This window comes from Delphinus delphis, chromosome 1 (genome assembly GCF_949987515.2).
Source record: "Delphinus delphis chromosome 1, mDelDel1.2, whole genome shotgun sequence".
In the NCBI taxonomy this organism is placed as follows: Eukaryota; Metazoa; Chordata; class Mammalia; order Artiodactyla; family Delphinidae; genus Delphinus; species Delphinus delphis.
In genome coordinates, this window is record NC_082683.1 from 28910277 (window position 1) to 28930423 (window position 20147).

A 20147-nucleotide genomic window follows, 5' to 3' on the forward strand; every position below is an offset into this window, starting at 1 on the left:
GAGAAGCGGGGAGCTGAGGGCTAGTCGTACTTAAATCTTAAATGGAAGGGCTACAGAGAGAGGGGAGAGGGGGAAGGGAAACACCTCCCTCCCCACTCCCCCCCCAAGACACAAAAGAACGAACCGACTCTGACTCCTTCCAGAAGTGTTGAACTCACACTTGACCTTCGGATTTTACTCTATACTCCATCCCATTAGTGAGGAAGAATCACATCCATTACCAACACAGGGCATCCCTCACACTGGACAGTTCCAACCCGGGGCAGCTTACCCTCAGTGTGCACTAACATTTCCCCACTGTCTCCCTAGAGACAGATGAACGCTTCTGGGTTTGCCTCAAGCACAGCCTTTTGCCTTTGACCTAACCAAGCAAGGACCTGCAATAAATTGGGCTTTCTGACATTTTTCTTACCACAGCCTATATAACATGTAGAATTTGCAAGGAAATAGCTACAAATGGAAAGACACGTATAAAGCCTCAGAAGAGAGAATCTGAAGAATTTTCCATAGGTGTATGTAGGCCAGGGAGGAGTGCCAAAGAGGAAGAATTCAAGTTAAAGAATCACACCAGCTCTGATTATGTTCACGCTTACAAAGAGCTCCCATTCCCCTAGGGGCTGAAATATGTCCCTAGGGTCTTTGAGCCTTTAGCAGAACCTAGGAAATTAGCTTAGACTCAAATAAATCAGCTCTAAAGGAAAGACAATCCCAAGGTGATTGTTAGCCACTCTGGCAAAGTAAAAAGCAAAATGAAGCCTTTCCCCCGGGGGGAAGTGAACAAGCTATGTATCACCATGGCTCCTTGCAAAAGAACTTCCAGAAAGTTCTCCTGCTGGAAAGAGAGCACAACAGGCCCTGTCCCTGTGGGCAGAGCACTGAACACAAATGTCCCCAAGAGGAAATGGCAGTTTTACTGTTGGGCCCTGGCACCCAGAGTGCCCACCTTTCACTTAATTCTTTGGGGGCACAAATTAACATGCTTATATCTCACAGTGTGCTTCACCTGGCACTTGGTTGACGTAGGCCTGCTGAGTACCAGACACTGAGATGAACAGCAGGGCACAAAGGGGAAGTAAACTTTGTCCTTGCCCAAGAGTAGCAGCCCACACCGTATTCAAGTTAAACCTGAGAAATAGTTTTAACCCGATCTGTCAGTTGGTGCCGGTGTTGGTTTCTGGCACTCTCACGAGCTCTGCATACTTTCCTGAGGCAGGAATGTGCTAGCAGCCAGATTTCATCAGGAGACTAAAGCCAGGGAGTGGGGTGGTTTTTCACAGGTGCACTGGAAGGGTCAACAACTGAGTTCTTCACATAACAGGCTTCTAATACCGGGGTCAGATTATGAAGTCAGGCTCTGCTTATTATTTTTAGATGCTTAAGTTAAGATAAATTCCAGTGATTCAATTACTTACATGAAGAGTCTTCAAAATCCATGCTTCTCACCTGAAGTTCTGCCGTGCATCAAGAGGTGGGCCAAAAATTGCTCAAGAGAAGTGGTGAAAGATGGTTGTGAAATATCATAAAAGAGTATCAACCACTTCGATTGGGCTTTTCTTCGAGCCTGGCCTGATGAAATAATTCTCTTGATGAAAGCAACTGAGTTTTTATCAGCTACCTCTGCTGCAAATTTTATTGTTTATGGGAACAACTTGGAACCAAGGGTAAAACAGCGAAGCTACTACTTCTGGATGATTACCATGTTTTGAAGCCTTATTATGTTCCAAGTACTGGGCTTAGAACTTTCCATGCATTATCTCATTTAAACCCCAGGACAGCTCTGAATTATTATCCAATTCTGTCAAGGGGGAAAACTGAGCCTTAGAAAGACTGAAGTCCAAGATGACACAGCAGACGGTGGACTTGAAATTAGAATGGGGTTGTTTGATTTTAATGCTTGTGCTCTTAAATATTATATACATTATCTCCTCAGCATACTTGGTGTGGGGAGAGCACTTAAAATATCGAGGACGTTGGCTATGACGTGCATAAACTATACCCCAATGTCAAATGATGGAAGATATTCGTGACAGTTAAAGGTGAGAAAGGCTAAGGTTTTATTCTGAGGAATAGACAGCTTTTTCAGGTTTGCTGCTAGTTGTAGGTGAAGAGGAAACTGAAGATTTGGCATGATAAGGCCATAGTGCATGCGTGTCATGCCTTCTGCACGCAATCCCGGCGGCCATGCAGCCATAGGCTTCCATTTTTCTCGGTTGTTCAACAGATATCTCCGTGTGCTAAGCAGAACAGCTCTTAGGCTACACGATGCTATCACAGAATTGTTTTAAGGATGACTAAATAGGACAGCCTATCCAGAAATATAGCTACTGCTCCAGCTATCCTTGCAAAGCTTGGAACTGATGAAAAGGGACAAATACCTCAGGTGCAATATGGTCCTTTGGCCAATGTTTCCTTGGTTTTCATCTTCCACTCTGTATTTAGTTAAGTAAAAGATTCAAATGTATAACCGATGTCTCAGCTAAAGAGAAACTCACACCTATTCTTTTATTTGGAAATATTTAGAGTGGTCCCACTTTAAGCCCCGCTGATGAAGGACTGGGTGAACCTGTGGATGCAGACTGAATACATGCAGCCCCGAAATAGCATACCTCGTTTTCTGTCCACCTCTGTCCATTCATCTACATGAAGCATATAAAAAGAAAACACCAGTTCATGAAGCAAGAACGTTATTTTCAATGAGACTTTAAAAATACCAATTCCAATTACCTGGCTTATGAAACTTTAGTTTTCATGTTTGCATTAACGTTTAATGCAAATGCTCTGCCTTCCATTTGAAACTCTTAAAAGGATGATGGTTAAACAACAAGTTCCAAAAAAGCCCTAGGGGGGTTGTTATCTTACAGAGGGTGGCTTAGGAGGAGAGGAAGCTCAGGAGGACTAGCTACCCTGGGGTTTAGCTTGAAAGGCTCATGAAGTCATCCCCTCTAACACTCTGAAAATACACGTCATTCAATACAAGGCTTTTAAAAACACTAACTTCCACAAGGAAGAATAACCCCAAGAACAGGGAGAGAAAGGATTTTCTTTCTTCACAACCAGATTTTCTTATTACTGTAAGATTTTGCTTTCTAGAGTACAGACAGAACTGCTCAAATTAAAAAATCTTGAAATGTGAATTAATAGGGAAAAAAGTCTATTTGTTTCTGATTTACTTTTTATAGAGAGAAGCATGACTTCTATGTAAAAAGAGGGAAATAACGATGTACAGAAAGCTCCTGAGGACAAAGGTAGTCAGGGAGATGCCAAGAAGAGACCAAATAAGGAAAAATGTACTTGGCTAGAGAAACCTGTGAGAATCAAGACCCTTTATGGGTTGAGACCTGGCTCTACCACTTACTAGCTAGATAACTTCAAACAGCTTGTTTAACCTCAGTTTCTTCATCTGTGAAAGGGGGATGATAACTGCACCTACCTTGTAGGGTTGTTGTGGGGATGAAAGAGACACATCAGGCACTTAGCTGGCTTCTCTCCTAATTCTGCTTTCTCTACTGCAGAACTTTGGACACCACCCATAAAGGATGGTGATTTTTTTTTCCTTAATTTTTTGGGAGAGATTACAATCTAGAGAAACCACCCACAGATAAGCAGAGCTCCACACACATCCACATTTCAAAAACATTTTGTATTTTGGTGTAGTTTGGAAACATTTGCACTAGATTGTTTGAGAGGTGATTTCTGAGGTTATAAGCAAAGCATATATGTGCCTTCAGTACACAATACTAACAGCTTCGAAGAGATTGGCCTGAAAGCACAGCCAGTGCCATGTCCTAACTAACTGCAAAGGGTTCCCACTGCAATGTCAGACTCCGCTGGGAAAATTCATCATCTTTCTCCCACAAGAGTCACAGGGTTTAGGAGAGAAAACACTGGGGAAGCAGCACCAAGAGTCTGGCCTTCTTAAAGCAGATGCTGGCTTCTTTGGCATAATGTCCGCATCTTCTACCATTTCGTGGCATTTATTTTACAGGCGGTCTTGCCTGATAGGCTCGTGGGAATTCAGAGAGATAGAGCTGCAACCCTCTTGAAGGTGTGTTTGGGAACAGAGGGGCTGCCAGGGGCTCACCTACCCTTAGGGACAGTGATTACCTGCTGCTGACAAAACAGAGCTGGCTAACACATGCCCAGGGCTACCAGGCACTCCCGCAGGCAGTGACAATCAGCTCCAGCAGAGGTCTCTGTCGTGCTGTGTGCTCCTGGCCCACTTCCTCCTGAGGATCGGGGAAGGTAAAGGATGCCCTGTTTTTCTATTATTTCTCCAGACGACTTGTTTGTGACAATTCCACTTTACTTATATTTTGAGTGGGAGGTAGGCCCAAAGATATCCAGAGCTGCCTGTTAAACTGGAACTAGAAAAATAAAAACAGAACCTCACAGCATTCGGTTGCTCAGTACTACGCTGTGATCTGCGCATCTTGGGAAAATCACTTCATGGCCCCATGCCTCAGTTTCCCCTTGTCAGCTGAGGAACGTAGACAAAACGTAAGAGGGTCTTACTGATGAGTATCTTTAAGAGGGTGGGAGTGAGGCGAAGGCAGCTTTTATTATTCTCGCGATTGCTTAAACATGGGACCGCATTCAATATGCAACACTCAAAAGTTGCCCCACAGAGAGAGCACTTCCTTTCTGTTGAATTCTAAACTAGAGGCTGCACTGTGGGGAAGAACTGCAAGATCTGCACTGGCCTTGTGGGAGCAGGATGGCCTCCAGGAGACCAATTAGTTGTATAAGGCAGTGAAAACATCTAGAAGAAATACGATTTCCATTCAAAGCTTCAATGAGGACTAGTTTACCGTGTCTGGTGTTTTATAGGCCTCTGTGCAGGGGCATTTGTCACAGAGGCCCCTGCTCCTGCAGCTACGCCAACTCTAAGTGGTGGAAGAGATGAGTGTTTCTCGATGTTTTGAATCCCGCACTCTCTGCCCTGCTTTCTCGCTCTGTCTTCTGCAGGTCCTCATCAACTAACTACTTTCTGTCATTTCTTTTACAAAATCAGTGGTTATACTGTATTTTTTTTTCAAACCTCTCTGTCTCCTCCCAATCTTCCAGTCCCCTCCCTGCCCCACTCCCCCCTCAAAGATTCTGACACAGTCCCCTCGGGTATGGAAGTACAGGGCAGCAGTTAAGGATACGGGTGAAGAGTATGAGCTCTGGAGTCCGATGACCTGGGTTTAAATCCTTTACTCTTCCTCTTACCAGCTATGTAACCCTGGGCAAATTAGCCTACTTTCTCCATCTGTAAAATGGGGACAGGACTATTACCTATATGATAAGATAGTTGTGGGGATTAAGGTGTTCAGAGACGTCTATGGTACATGGTAAGTGCTTAATAAATGTTTTTTGGGGCTTCCCTGGTGGCGCAGTGGTTAAGAATCCGCCTGCCAATGCAGGGGACACCGGTTCGAGCCCTGGTCCGGGAAGATCCCACATGCCGCGGAGCAACTAAGCCTGTGTGCCACAACTACTGAGCCTGCGCTCTAGAGCCCGTGTGCCACAACTACTGAGCCCATGCACCTAGAGCCCGTGCTCCGCAACGAGAAGCCACCGCAATTAGAAGCCCGCGCACTGCAATGAAGAGTAGCCCCCGCTCGCCGCAACTAGAGAAAGCCCGTGTGCAGCAACGAAGCCCCAATGCAGTCAAAAAAATAAAATAAATAAATTAAAAAAAAATGTTTGTTGTTGTTGTATTAGGAAGACATATCCCCCAGGTTTAGAATCAGTTACTGGACAGACTGATCAAAAGCCCTACCTCCAGTGAATGTGCAGAAGGGCTGCATCAGGCTCCACCCAGCATCTCACATGGCATCTGACACTCAACCCAACTGTGGAAGGAATGAGTGGAAGGAATGAGTGAAGGTGAATTATGAAAGGTGGCTGAAACTCCCTGAAGCTGTATCTAGCAAACCCAGAAGGACTGCAGCTCCTGAACACAAAGGAAGCCAGTCCCCTAGTATTCACAGGGTCTTGCCCAGACTGCCTCCTGAAAGACTGCACCTGCTACTCATTGGGTTAAACGTGTTAAATACATGACCTCATTCGATCGTTACAAATTCATTGTAAAGTGCATATTATTATTCCCCTTTTATGGAGAAAGAAACAGGCTTATAGAGGTTACACTCCAAGGTCGCACAACTAGTTAAATGGCAAAATTGGAATTGGGACCCATATCTGTATGACTCCAGAGAGCATGCTCTTAATTGCTAATTTACACTGCCTTCCAAGATGTAGACTACCAGTCCAAGAACTACCTGTCAGCTCACTAGTGCCAATAGCCCAGATGAAATCACATAACATAGCGCCAAGGAAAACAGAACCCTTTTGAGGAAGAAATGGCAATGTCATACAAAACAGCAGTTCAACAAACATTTACCGAGCACTGATTTATTCTGTTGCAGGCATTATGCTAGGTGCTGGAATACAAAGATGAATAAGACAATCACATGGGGGAGACAGACGCATATACAGACCATTTCAGTATAATGTGGCCAGCGATAAGGTAGAGAGGGACACACTGGGGTGCTATGGGAGTATGCACAGGCCCTTTCCCATGCGGAGATGAGAGGGAGATGGTTCTTAAGCTGAATAATGCAGGATGCAAGGGGATAACTAGCATGGAAATGGGAGGTGTGGGGTAGAATGGGAATTACTAGCATGCGAACACGAATGAACATGCTTTAAATGGAGACCTACAAGCAGTTTGGTATTAAGATATACAGTAGGAGGCAGGCAGTGGTGAAAGGTGGGACTGCAGAGGTGGACAGAGGTCAGATCAGGAAGGGCCCTGAAATGTCCTGCCAAGGACTTGGCTTCCATCCAGAGAGCAGTGGAAAGCTGACAAAGGGTTTCAAGTAGCAGGAAGTGTGGACGGATTTGCAGTTTAGAAAGCTCACTGGCAGCAGCGTACAGAATGAATGGAGGAGGTATGCTATAGGGAGTTCTTTTATCTCTTTATGCATGGACTTGGACTCAGTTTCACAGATACAGTAGTGAATATCTGAATATATATGCTTAACATCTGAATTTGTATGTTTAACATCAATAGACCATACAGAAACTGTTGGATAGAATAAATGTTTTAACCAGCGGCTATGTCAGTTACCTTTGTACCAACTTTTCTTCCTCTACCTTGAAATATAATATCTCCTTCATAGTTAATCCAGGAAACTTGGTGAAAACAGTTGTTGGTTGGGAAGAGGGGGAAAAAGGGAGAGAAAAGGGGTGGCAGAGAGTTCTGGGTGGACATTCCTCTGGGGTTAGATGTGCTGTGCACGGGAGGCACATTTTGCACTTTAGAAGCTCTCATATCATTACTTCCACAATTGCATTCTCTCCAAACAATTGTGAAGGGAAAAGATTTACAACTTGTCTTCTATTTTCTTATTTATCTATGTTACTTCAGAACCTCACCTTTCGAGAAATAGCTTCTGAACTTAGCAAGACTGGCCTCCAGTTTATGAAGGAGGATACCACACAGAGGAATGGAGGCTCAGAAGCTTCCCTGGGGGGAAAGAAGATGCTCGGACTAGCAGAGTGTGTCGCCAGGTGGTGGGCCACTGGGACTCCCACATTTGGGAGGGACCGGTTGTCAAGAGAGATTGGGAAATCATCTCCAATTTAAGGGGATGAGTAAATGGCGGGGGGCGGGTCAGGTTCCCTAATAATATCCAACGGGGTTATTAAATCCCTCCGCGGTGAAACGATCTTTTGGGGACTTTGCTCATGAGAGCTCTGCCTGGATGGAGCTGTGGGTTGTGAAAGAGGTCCATGGCTAGAGAGCAGGGTGCAGGGGTGTTGGTCAGTCTGTAAAGAGGCCTGGCTGGGGAGCTCTAGCTGCGAGAGCGGGGGCGGGGGCTGGCTGTGCGGGCCTGGTCCCTCTCACCTTTTCGGGCCTTGTCTCCCGGGATGTTCTGGGCTCGCAGCCGCTGATCCAGGATGTAAAGCATCTCCCCACCCAGGTTCAAGAAGAGCAGCGGTAGCGTCCGCACCGACATGGTGTCGGAAGCGAACGCAGCTAGTACAGAGCCCGGAGGTTTGGTAGCCAGAGGCCTGGAGGCCCGTCAGACGCATCCTCGAAGCCCGGTTGCTAGGCAACACGGCGGGCGGCAAAGAAGAGCCAATCAACAGGCCGCTTGTTGGGAGGAGCCCGGGGGCGGACGCGTATTGGGCGGGGCGGCGAAGACCTACAGGGTAGATTGGTCCGAGCCGGAGGTGGGTGCGGCTTGGGCCTTAGGCCCGCAGCGCCTGTTTTGAGTTTCTTGAGCCCCGACGGATGGGTGAGAACCCGGCAGGGCTGGCGGCCCGGCTTCTTTCACGCGGTCACCCTCACCCCGCCGGCCCGCGTGCTCACGTGCCCACGTGCCCCTGAACCAGGGAAACCCAAGCAAAACTTTAGCGCAGACTCCGGGCAGACACACCTGGGTTTGAATCCCAGCTCTGCAGTTTCCTCGCTGTTTGACTTGGGGCAGGTGTTTCGAGCCTGGGCTTCCTCATAGGAAAATGGAGGGGACACCCACCTCCCAGGGTTGCAGAGAGGAGTTACTGCGATCACAAAATGCCACGAAAGCACTCAATAAAATGGTAACTGACTTTTAGGTGGGGGAAGGACCTATTTGCATTTCCTCCCTGAAAGCTACTTGGAGTGTAGCCCCTCCTGTTTCACACACCGGGAAGCAAACCAGGCCTGTTCACGTCTGTCCCGCTGTCGGAAGACGCGTGCTGGGGGCTCTCCGAAGCTACCCCCCACGCTGTAGAGCAGGCCCGGCATCCAATTCTCTGCTTTGAGGGCAGTGACCACATACTTCACCCCCATCTTGAGCTCCAGGATCACATTTTCATCACCTGTTGCACATTTTTACTTTGATGAGCAACCATTTCTGTAAATTTCAATACTTCTATGACCTACTCATCATCTTCCCCTCCAGCCAATCAGACTTGAAACCTTAGCCTTGGTTTCCAACTCCCTCCCCCTGGTCCTCTTATGTCACCAATTCTGCTTTTTCCACCAAAATCTTTCTCAAATTTACCTCTTCATTTCTTTCTATCTGCATTACTGTTTCTCCATATTAATTGCTCTCTTTTCTTCTCCACGGGCCTGGCTGCTAGGCTAAATTTCAGAAGACACCACTTTTAGTATGACATCCCTTCAGTGGCTCTCTACTGCCTACTGGCCAGAGTGGACAGCCTTGAATGCCATACAAAGGCATTTCACCTGTGATCTGCCAAACAGTAGAGAGCCACTGAAGGGATGTCATACTAAAAGTGGTGTCTTCTGAAATTTAGCCTAGCAGCCAGGCCCGTGGAGAAGAAAAGAGAGCAATTAATATGGAGAAACCAGGGAAGCCCAAAGCCGAGTTTTAAAAAGAGTAGTCTAGGGACTTCCCTGGTGGCGCAGTGGTTAAGAATCCACCTGTCAATGCAGGAGACAAGGGTTCGAGCCCTGGTCTGGGAAGATCCCATATGCCACGGAGCAACTAAGCCCGTGCGCCACAACTACTGAGCCTGCGCTCTAGAGCCCACGTGCTGCAACTACTGAGCCTGCATGCCGCAACTACTGAAGCCCGTGTGCCTAGAGCCCGTGCTCCGCAACGAGAAGCCACTGCAATGAGAAGCCCGTGCACCGCAACGCAGAGTAGGCCCCACTCCCCACAACTAGAGAAAGCCTGCAGGCACGCAGCAATGAAGACCCAATGCAGCCAAAAAATAAAATTTAAAAAAAAAAAAAAGAGTAGTCTACACTCACAACCTGAATTTCCATAACATCCTCATTCCCCACCTCACTACCACTGGATTCAGCTCCCTCCACTCTACTGAAACTGCTTCACCATGAAGACTTTTTGGTCCTTAACTGACATCTCAGCATTGGATACTATACAGTAATTGAAAGCCGGCAGCCCAAGGCTTTGATTTGATCTTGCCTGGTCTGTGCACAAAAGGGAATATAACTAGGATGGAAATGTAACAAGCAGCTTAGCATCATCATCTTACACCTGGCCTTCATGCATTATGCTGTCTGCCTGGTTGCTAAAGGCTTTAGAGTTTGCTACAGTGTAATTACCAGAGCTTCTCAGACCACTTTTTGCCCTAGGCTGTGTGATAATGAACAGAACATGGGCTTTGGAATCAAGACAGATGTGGGTTTGAATCCTTGCCTGCCCCTAACCAGCTGTGTGAATTTGGACAAATTACCTAACCTCTCTGAGCCTTAATTCTCTCACGGTAAAATGAGGATAATTATGCCAATATGGTGAGGGGGGCCAAATAGGTAAAGGCGGCTTTAAAGATGAAATGAGTTAATGTGCCTAACACAGCACTTGAAACAATGCCTTTCCCGAAGGGCCTGTTCCACGAATGTGCGAATGTGTTCCTTTTCTTGCCTTCTTTCCACTAGCCCCCTTACATGTCAGCACCTGGCCCTCCACACAATACCTCTTAAGTAGCTGTGAGTCCTGCCCCATGAAAGGCCTTCCCTCTTGTTCTTGAGGTGGTATTTGAGCAGCTCATCTTCAGTTCTGACCCTCTCATCTCATTTCTGATTCTGCAGGATCCCAGGTCCTCTGTTCCACCCTCACTTCACCTTCCCCTTAACCTCGGCTACTCCTCCTGACTCAGGCTATGCCCTCAGAGATCATTCTTCCCATCCAGACATGGTCCTTTCTTCTTTGTTTACATTCCCTCCCTGGGCAATTTCACTCACACCCATGGCTTGGGTCACTTTAAACGTAACTCCCAAACCTGTCTCCAGCTGCTCTTTGGACATCACTTTAACACACCTTCCTTCCTTTCCGGCTTTCCTCAATGGCAGGGGTACTGGTGTTCAGATTGAGAATCAGATAAAAGCTACAAGTCCTGTCCCTAAAATCACACAGGTACAAAAAACATTGCTTATAAATTCTGGCTTCCTTTCTCACTCAGAATGAAGTCTAAGGTCTTCCCCACAGTGATATGGACTGAATATTTGTCCTTCCCAAATTCAAATGTTGAAGCCCTAACCCTCAATGTGATGGTATTTCGGGGTCTTTAGGAGATCATGAGAATTAGGTCGCGAGGGTAGAGCCCTCATCATGGGATTAATGCCCTTATAAGAGGAAGAGATTCACTCTCTCTCCCCGTCTCTCCCTCCTTCCACATGTGAGGACATAGTCAGGAGGCAGCCATCTGCAAGCCAGGAAGAGATTCCTCATCAGAAGCCAAACAGACCAGCACCTTGATCTTGGAATTCCTAGCCTCCAGAACTGTGGGAAAATAAATTTGTTGTACAAGCCGCTTGGTTTATGGTATTTTATTTATTTGACTGCACTGTGTCTTAGTTGTGGCACACTGGATCTTTTAGTTGTGGCATGTGGGCTCTTAGTTGTAGCATGCAGGATCTAGTTCCCTGACCAGGGATTGAACCCAGGTCCCCTGCATGGGGAGTGCAGAGTCTTAACCACTGGACCACCAGGGAAGTCCCAGTTTATGGTATTTAAAAACGGCAGCCTGAACAGACTAATACACCCCACAAGCTTCATATTACCTGGTTTCTGCTTGCTTCTCGGACCTCCTACTCTTCTCTTTGCTCACTCAGTTTTGGACACACTGTCTTCTTTGGGTTCTTCAAACATGCTAAGCATACTCAGGCTTCAAGGCCTTGGCACTTAACTTGGTGTAAGTGGGTGGGCTTTGTGGGGAAGGGCTTATCCATGACACCCCAGAATTTATAAGCAATGTTATGTACATGTGCAGTTTTAGGGACAGGACCTGTAGCTTTTACCATTCTCAATCTGAACACCAAAACCACTGCCCCCCAATCAATTAATCGCTCTGATCTCTCCCCCTCCCATCCACCTCCACACTGATGCTGCTTAACTATCAAACAGCCTTGTTACCATCATCACGCCTTTGGTTTTCAAACCATAACTGTCTCCCCTCTCCGTAGGGGACCGTGTACAGTCTCCTCAGCCAGCATAGGAAACCTCTCATATCCCAGCTTCAGCTTACCCGTCAAGCTGTATGTCCAGTTCTGCTGCTCTCTGAATGCAGCATGCACCTGTACACTTCTTTGCCTCTGCACCTGCAATTCCTTCTGCCCGGGATGCCCTCGCTCCCATTTCTGCCCAGTGAACTTCCACTCATCCTATACGGCCCCATCTAGAAGGGAGTTCGTATGCTGGCCTCCTCACGCTTCCTCTGTGCTGCTGTGTGCTCAGTCTTGCCTCCACTGAATGGCCCCTGGAGGACAGGGGGTTGTTTCTGTGAGTGTGTGTGAGGTGCGTTATGAGAATGCATCCCGTGGCATGTGAGGGCAGGGACTCTGCCTCAGATATCCCCGGGACCCCAGAGTTCCATGATGGAATGAATTCTTCCTCGTCCTCAGGCCACTAAGAGCCCCACCTTGTCTACTGTTATTCTTTAAGGCAGCAAGACATAATTTTAACATTTATTGGTTTCCTTTGATTGCCTCTGGTCCAGTTTTGGAAGGCCTCTCTGGGTTCTTCTGGCGCCGTTTCTGGCTGCTGCAGCTGCAGCTTTTAAGGCCCTTTTTTGCTTCTTCAGCTTTTGAGCCTCTTGGAAAACCTGGGGATGAGAGAGGGCAGGAAAAAACTTTGTAATGCTATGCAAAACCTCAGACTTCGAGCATCTGGGGTGGGAAGTGACTCCCCCAGATGGTCACCCTAGCCTTTCTCTATGGGCTTCGTGCCCTGGGAGCCACCTCAAAGCCTCGGGGCCAGCTCCACGCCTTGCTCAGAAACAGACGACCCCTCCCTTATGCTCTCCCCACCACGGTCCTGGAGTGGGGCAACCAAAGCAGCAGTCCCGACTCGTACCCGAATGCACAGGGCCTTCTTGGTCACCCAGCGGCGGTGGGCTTTTCGGTAGTACAGAGGGGGAAAGGTGTACTCAATCCCCAGCTCCCTGCACGTCTTCTCAAAGACAGCATAGTTGGTCTTGCGGAGGTTTTTGAGCATCTTTTTCCTCTGGTCAATGCTCATCAGTAGATAGCGCTTGTGGGCTTTGTCCTGTACGAGAGTTGGTATTACTTTGAGTATTATGTAAATAAGTGGTGTGCCACTTCACAGTAGCAAAGGATGGTCATTTTACCCTGGCAATGAAACTTCCCCACAATCTTAGGCAAATATTAGTGCAACTCTGAGGTAGGCAGTGTTACTGTTATTCCCATTTTACAGATGGGAACATAAAGGCTCATAGATGTTAACTGATTCATTAAAGGTTCTAGAACTGCTGGGTCGGGACCTTGTGTTAGACCCTGAATCCAGGTCTAGTGGTCTGACTCCACATCTCATGCTCTTACCCCTGTACCACCCACTCAGCCTCTGCACAGCTCAGCAAACTATCAGCTGGGGTGGAGAGGAGGGAAGGCTTAGGAAAACCCCTGCCCTCAGCCAGGCACTGCTCCCTCAGTGGGGCTGGCATTCCATACTCCAACTCTGATCTCCAAGGAACAGCTCAACTAGCTTCAGGGAACACTGAGGTGCTAGGTGTGGAGCTGGGCCAGTCTGTGTTCACAACTGTGTGTTTATTAAAAATACCAGCAATTGCCTAATTATAGCAGCTCTGTGTCCGACACTGTGCTGAGATCCAGCAGAATGGTTAGGAGTGTGGGCCCTGGAGCAAGATCACCAAGTTTCAAGTCCTAGCACATCATTTCCTAGTGGTGTGCCTGTGCCTGGAGGGATAACTTCATTATGCCAGCCTAGCTCATTCTTCTGTACAATGGGATACAAAGACAAGTATAAGGGTTAAATGAACTGATGCATGTGAAGTATTTAGCATGAGGCCTAAATACTTTATATGCGTCATGTTGGCTGCCATTACTTCATACAGTCCTTGCAATCCTGTCGGTGGGTACTATTATGATCCCCGTTTGACAGACAGGAGAATTGAGGCTTGGACATGTAACTTCCCCAGGGCCACACAGCCAGTTAAGTGGCAGTGGCAGAGCTGGGATTTGAACTTGGGGCAATCTGACTCCATGCACGCATTCAACAACTATTTATTGAGCGCCCACTATGTGCCACACGCTGTGCCCTTGCTTTGAAGTTTGTGTTCTTGACCATTAGTGACACTCAGCACTGTCCTGTAAGGCTCCCATTTCACCCCTGGAGGTGGAAGGGAAGTGTGTTTCCCACCGCAGCTGAGGGGTGGGTGCTCTGCTGCTCTAGCCACCTGGCTTCTCAAGCTGTTTCTCTGGACCCAGAGCCCATCAGTGCTCAGGCTCCTCTCCCCCAGCTAGCCGTGAGTGAGGCCCAAGGGTTACCTTTCGATGTTTCTGCATGTGTGCTTCATAACTGTGGATCTTGACAGTCAAGGCAACAACTGAAACCACAAACCACAGAGGATGAGAGCCGGGCACACAGGAAGGAAGAGCCAGACCCTGGTTATGTTTTAAGACCTCAAGGAAGGGCTTCCCTGGTGGCACAGTGGTTGAGAATCTGCCTGCCAATGCAGGGGACACGGGTTCGAGCCCTGGTCCGGGAAGATCCCACATGCCGCAGACCAACTAAGCCCGAGCGCCACAACTACTGAGCCTGTGTGCCACAACTACTGAAGCCCCCGTGCCTAGAGCCCACGCTCTGCAAAAGAGGGAAGCCACCACAATGAGAAGCCCGTGCACCGCAACGAAGAGTAGCCCCCGCTCACCACAACCAGAGAAAAGCCCACGTGCAGCAACGAAGACCCAACGCAGCCAAGAATAAAATAAAATAAATTAAAAAAAAGAAGACCTCAAGGAATAACAATCACCAAAGCTCTTGTACACCTCTCTATCACTCCCAGAGCACTCTGAACTTCAAGATCTCAAAAGCCTTTGGATTATCTTTCCTTTAGAAAGCAAAGTATAAGGAAGGGAAGTTCCTTAATCTTATGAAGGTATCATCCCCAAACCCCAAATCCCAAATCAGCATTCTTAATGGTAAAACTTTAGAACATTCCTGTTAAATTCAGGAATTAGTCTGGGATGGCTGCTGTCACGGTTTATGATTCAATACTGCCCTGGAGGTCCTCACCAATGTAATAATTTAAGATCCCAAGACTGGCAAGGGTCTCCTCCTTGCCTCTTCCCTTCCAGCTGCCATCCTTATCTCTGTGTTTTCATTAATGAGTTTTCAGAATTATCAGCTCCCACTCATCTCCTAAAGCCCCAGAATATTCTTCCCTCAGCTATCCTCTTATTTAGCTCAAACCTATATTGCAAAGGCAAAAGCAGAAGGTGGCCCCAAGGAGAGGCTGTCACTACAGCAGGCCCTTGCCGTACACACACTGAGCTCTGGGAACACTGCAGAGAGTGCAGTGGGAACGCTGGCCCTGACCCCATGCCCTTTCACACCACCTCAGCTGCAGAGTGGAGACAGAGACAAGCTCTGGTTCCTGAGGAGCTTGGCCTGAGCTCATACAGAGGTAGGTACGAGGCAGGACCTGGGCGCTGACTACAGCATCACGGATAGAGTCCAGTTTTCACTGTCCTTGGTCCTTCCCGTCTCTCCCTTTACCAAGCCACATCTAATACCAGCGTATCTGCAGGTGAGGGGCCTGGATTAAGTACCAGCTAGCAGACTCCCCTGCACCCCGACCCCCCCAGGGCCCCCCGACCAACTTCGAGCCTCCAGGGAGCCGGTGTCCTTAGGGTTTTCCACGACCTTGTTCATCAGCTGCTCTTTCTTGACTTTTAGCTTCTCTTTCTGTTGAAGACAGAGACCGAGAATCTGTGAGGTCTGCCCCCTGTAAGAACTTGCCCTCATACCTCCAGGGCCAGGGCCACAGTCATAGCAACTAGGCCATAAGGCTCAGGGCGTGACTTTACTCTGCTCATCAGGGTGTGGCCTCTGGCCAACCACATGGTTGTTCACATCTAGGTGAGCCCAAGGCCAATGCCACTGACAGAAGAATGTTGGATGAATGTCCCCAAACCGTGCTCACTCATTCAGGCATTAGATCTTTATCGAGTACCTACTGTTTGTCAGGTGCTAAGGGTACAATGGGAAACAAGACAGTCCTGGCCTTGGAGGTGCTCAGTCTGGGGGTATTGACAAGTGGATATAGAATGAGAGTGGGATAAGTGCTGTGACTTGAGAAGCATGGGCTGGGAGGTGTTACCAGGGTAGGAGAGAATCTCAGAGGAGAGGACTGAGAGAGGCCAAGCCTTGGCAAAGGCCACTCACCTGGTTGGCCATTTCCAAAGATAAGAGTTTTTTCACGACATCATCAACCCTGTGGAAAAACCACAGCAATGAGAGACAGGTGTCGGCAGGGGTGGTGGGCGGGAAGAAGGAAGGGGAGCAATGCTGTTTTCATTTCAGTTTGAAAACCAAGGATGAGTGAAAATTTCTTTTACAACATGAGTCTCTCTGGAAGCGGGGTGCCATTTCTCAGGGATTCAAAGTCAGCACGGATCTGATTTGCTGGGCTGTGAACACGGAATGATGTGATAACTACAGAAAATTGGGGCTGTCAGCTCAAGTGTTTCAGGCTTGTCACAAGGAGAGCAAAAAGAGGATTTCCATTTTAGCTGGAATATGGTTCAGTCTCTCTTGAGACACTTCAATTCTACAATCATTGTTTTTTTCTCATGTCACACTGCACAGTGGGAGGGACTGGAGGGACTGCCCAGCTCCCACTGCACAGGACAGGGGCTGAGCAGAGGATCCTGGTTTTGGTATCTTTCGGCCCTGGATTCAAACTCCAGCTCTGCCCCTTAGGAGCTGTATGACACTGGGCAGTCTGACAATCTACAAAATGGGGACACTATTTCTTCCCTCACAGGATCAAGAGATGAAAGATTTCTACAAAGACCCGTGAGGCACGGTGCCTCCTTGGTATCTCATGGTAGAGGGTCTTTACCCAGAGCACAAAAACGGCAAGCAGGTGTGCTCCATGTGCCCCTGCTGCCCACTCATCCTCACCATTCCTGGGCTTCTATAGTTCTCTGCCCTGTTCCATAGTCAAGCTGCAGATACATCAAGCATCTACCTCAAAGCCCCCTCCTTGCCAATCCTCCCAGGGGCCCCTGCCTCATCAAAGAGATTTCTTCCTGCTTACTTCTCAATTCCGGGGATGTCCTGGTAGTCCTTGAGCAGCATAGAAGGGGGTGGGTCATCTTCATGGCTGGGCTGGACTGTCAAGTGGAGGGATGGAAAACACCCAGAGTCAACTCTCACTGCCCATCCTCCCAGACTTGGCTCTTCTCACCAACTCTGTCAGAGACATCCACGGTCTCAAGCAAGGCACTGGGTAACCCCGGGCTCAGTTTCTCCTCTGCAAATCCTGTGGGCCTCTGCCTTGATATTTCATGCTGGGAGTAGGTGGCCTTTCCCAAGACCCTGTACTGTGCCTGCACTTCTCACACACCTGTCTGGCTCTACAGTTATCAGACGTCCCGCTAGGATGGGTGCTCCTGTGGACGGACTGAGGTCGACTCCCTTTGAATCCCCCACGTCTGGTCTGCGGCCCAGCACAGCATAGACGCCCAACTAATGCTCGCTGGCTAACTGCATGAATGAAATAAGGGGCTTGAGAAGGGACCCTGAACTTTAAGATGCCTGAATTGTAGACACCAAATAGAGATCAAAGGAAACCCTCAGGCTTGGAGTGTGCTTGTAGATGAGGGAGAGGCATGGGAGAGGGAAATTTGTCTTCTCCAGTCAGCCCCTGCTCTGCCGCTATGCAAATAGTACTAACTAAATAACACTAAGATTTAGTAAGAGATCTGAACAACTATGCAGACTGCCTGGGAGTGGGAAACCGGGCCCTCCCCCTCGGAAGGGCGGACACGAAGCGCTATATCCCACCGTCCACCTCCCCTCCTCTTGCCCTTCATGCAGGCTCCAGGCCCACGGCTTTGTCATAAGGTGGGCGTGGGCTTCTTCGCAGGACCTCCGGCCCCCCCCGTCCCCCGCACCCCCGTCCCCCCCAGTGGCTCCACGTAGACACTTCTGTCCCCTTGGCCACCCCAAACTTTCCAGGCAATCTAATCTCTCTTCCGCCCCAAATCCCACCCAAGAGCTCCTACCTGGTTTCTGGGTGGCATATCCGCGGGCGGCCCGGAGGATGAAACCTACACAAAAAAGGGTGGGGGCTGAGGACATTCTCCTTCAACAGTCCAGCCTCGATTCTCGTCTACGGCCCTTGCGTTACCCTTCTTCCAAGGTCTTGGCCTCTCTGCGAGGACCACAGTCCCATTTCTTCCGCACCCCGAATACCCCACGTGTCTCCCACCGCGCCTTACTTGTCCCCCACCCACCACTCTTTCTCCTGCCGCTACACTCCGCCCCCCCTCCCCCCTAACCTCTTCCCGCGTACCCTCTATCTCCGCCGAACCCCATTTCCCTACTTCCGCTGTCCGGCTTCTCAGCTCCTTACCTCCAGGACGTGAGGGAAGGTCCCGCTGGACGGAGAGAAGCTTGGCGCACCCTCCGCCCGGCAGCCCGAGGACTGGGGCCTGGGTCACTGCCTGGGTCCGAATCGAACTCAGCGCCCTCCACGCCGCCCTCAGCATGGTAGCTTCTCACCCCCGAGGGGCCCGCCCCACGGCCGCCGTCGCCTTCGCGGTACGGACTTCGTTTAGGGCGCCGCCATATTGGCTCAGGCTCGACCAATCGAGTGCAGTTGCGAGACCGGATGAGCAGATGAGGACCGAGATGATGGATTGGCAGGCCGGACTCCGTGATGACGCGAAGTTGGGTCGAGGGGAGAGGTCTGGTTAGCTGTAGCGCGAGATTGAGGGAGCTTGGTCGTCGCCTGACATCGTTAGTGGCGTGCGGTGCTGTATAAACTCTTAAGATGCCACGTTTTCTTGAGCATGCCTCCCGCCCTTAATCCTACTCCATGTTCCTGACTTTGGGCCCCGATTATCTTGGGGGCTTCCCTGGGGCCTGTCGTGTCTTCTTCCCCCAACCTAGCATTTCCACCCCCTCTCCCTCCAGAGTGCAGGATGGACCCCTGTAAGAACTACTAGGTTTCAGCCTCTTCTCTGGCAGTGTTGCAGCGTGGTGATTGAGGTCGCTGATTTTGGACAGCCCTGGGCTGGAAGCCTAGCTCAGCCGTTTACTGGCTGTGTGATTCTGTGTGCAAGTCGCTCGACCTTTCTGGGCCACAGTGTGCTTACTCAACCATGAAATGGGAGTGGTAATAACCGTGTCTTATCTTTTAGGTTGTTAGAGGATTAACGGAGGCAGTTGTGTGCAAAGCACCCGGAATATAGTTAAGTATTCAAGAAATACTAGCTTTGATATTTGTGAAATGAGGGGTGTAAGGACAAATGCCAATTAAAAGTAGGAAAAATAAATCTTAATTGTCTCTGGTGCAAAAAAGGGAAAGACTCTTCTGCCCCTTGCTTTTCTTAGAGCATTTACTTTAGAATACCTGTAACTGTGAGTTCTTTCTCTGCCCTTTTGAGATCTATGTAAATCTTTTTAAAAGCTAAATAAGCCTCTTGCCAGTTTTACAACCCAGGAATGTGTTTTTCAAGGACCTGGGAGCCGGCTCTTTGAAATATAATCATTAAGAAAGATAGAGCCCCTGTCTCCCAGTTTCTGCTGGAGGGTAGGAGCCTAACTTCAGCAGGTGCCCAGCTCCAAGTTGCAAACCTCCCTCCGCTCATAAAGATATGAGAAATTTATTTTTCCTTTGGTTAATGGCAATTAGCAAACCCAGGTGGCTACCCTATTTCCCAGCTGAATTTAGGATGACCCCTGTGTGACAAGTAGTGCTGTCAAGTCCTCTTGCTTGAGGACTAGTGATTATCTTGAGAAAATGTATGCAATGAGTTGTATCCACTTGGCTGTGTAAACGGATACAATTTCTCTTCATCTTTGCAAACTCTTGAGCTGATTGCCTGTGACATTCTGGTTTAATTCTCATCCAATTAAAAAAAAGTTTTCTTCCTCTTCTACCCTTGTGGAAAGGTTTTCTAGGTTGGCAGGAGATTTTGTTTTTAATTACATTTCTGCAACAGGGGCTACTCTTTTCTGAGGTCTGTTCCCCATGTCCCACAGTTCTCTGTGACTCCCTCGGTAACCCTGGCCACCGTGCCCTAATGGTCATTTCTCAAGTCTCCATCACTAGAATGGGAACTCTTTTTTTTTTCCTGGCCTCGCCGTGCAGCATGCGGGATCTTAGTTCCCCCACCAGGGATCGAACCT

At 48.6% G+C, this 20147-nt stretch overlaps 2 protein-coding genes across 6 annotated transcripts in view; both read right to left on the reverse strand.

Moving 5' to 3' along the window:
* Positions 1–8058, reverse strand: part of OSCP1 (organic solute carrier partner 1) — a 29751-nt gene extending 21693 nt beyond the window's left edge. For 4 of the 5 annotated variants that reach the window (XR_009518273.1, XM_060003785.1, XM_060003780.1 and 1 more), the window contains exons 1-2: positions 7895–8058; positions 2607–2636 (exon numbers count right to left, since the gene is read on the reverse strand). Coding sequence is in view for 4 of the 5 variants with exons in the window: in XM_060003785.1 (XP_059859768.1) it covers positions 2607–2636; positions 7895–8006 (142 nt within the window). In the remaining variant the exon portion in view is untranslated. The remainder of the gene's footprint in view (positions 1–2606; positions 2637–7894) is intronic. The other variant, XM_060003774.1, reaches the window with a different exon arrangement.
* Positions 8059–12416: 4358 nt separating this feature from the next.
* Positions 12417–18600, reverse strand: MRPS15 (mitochondrial ribosomal protein S15). Its single transcript, XM_060019484.1, is given in 9 exon segments — positions 12417–12504; positions 12507–12567; positions 12819–13010; positions 14270–14328; positions 15605–15689; positions 16170–16218; positions 17047–17122; positions 18017–18061; positions 18367–18600. Coding segments are annotated over 9 exon segments (777 nt in total). The 5' UTR covers positions 18503–18600; the 3' UTR covers positions 12417–12430.
* Between the last annotated feature and the right edge of the window lie 1547 nt (positions 18601–20147).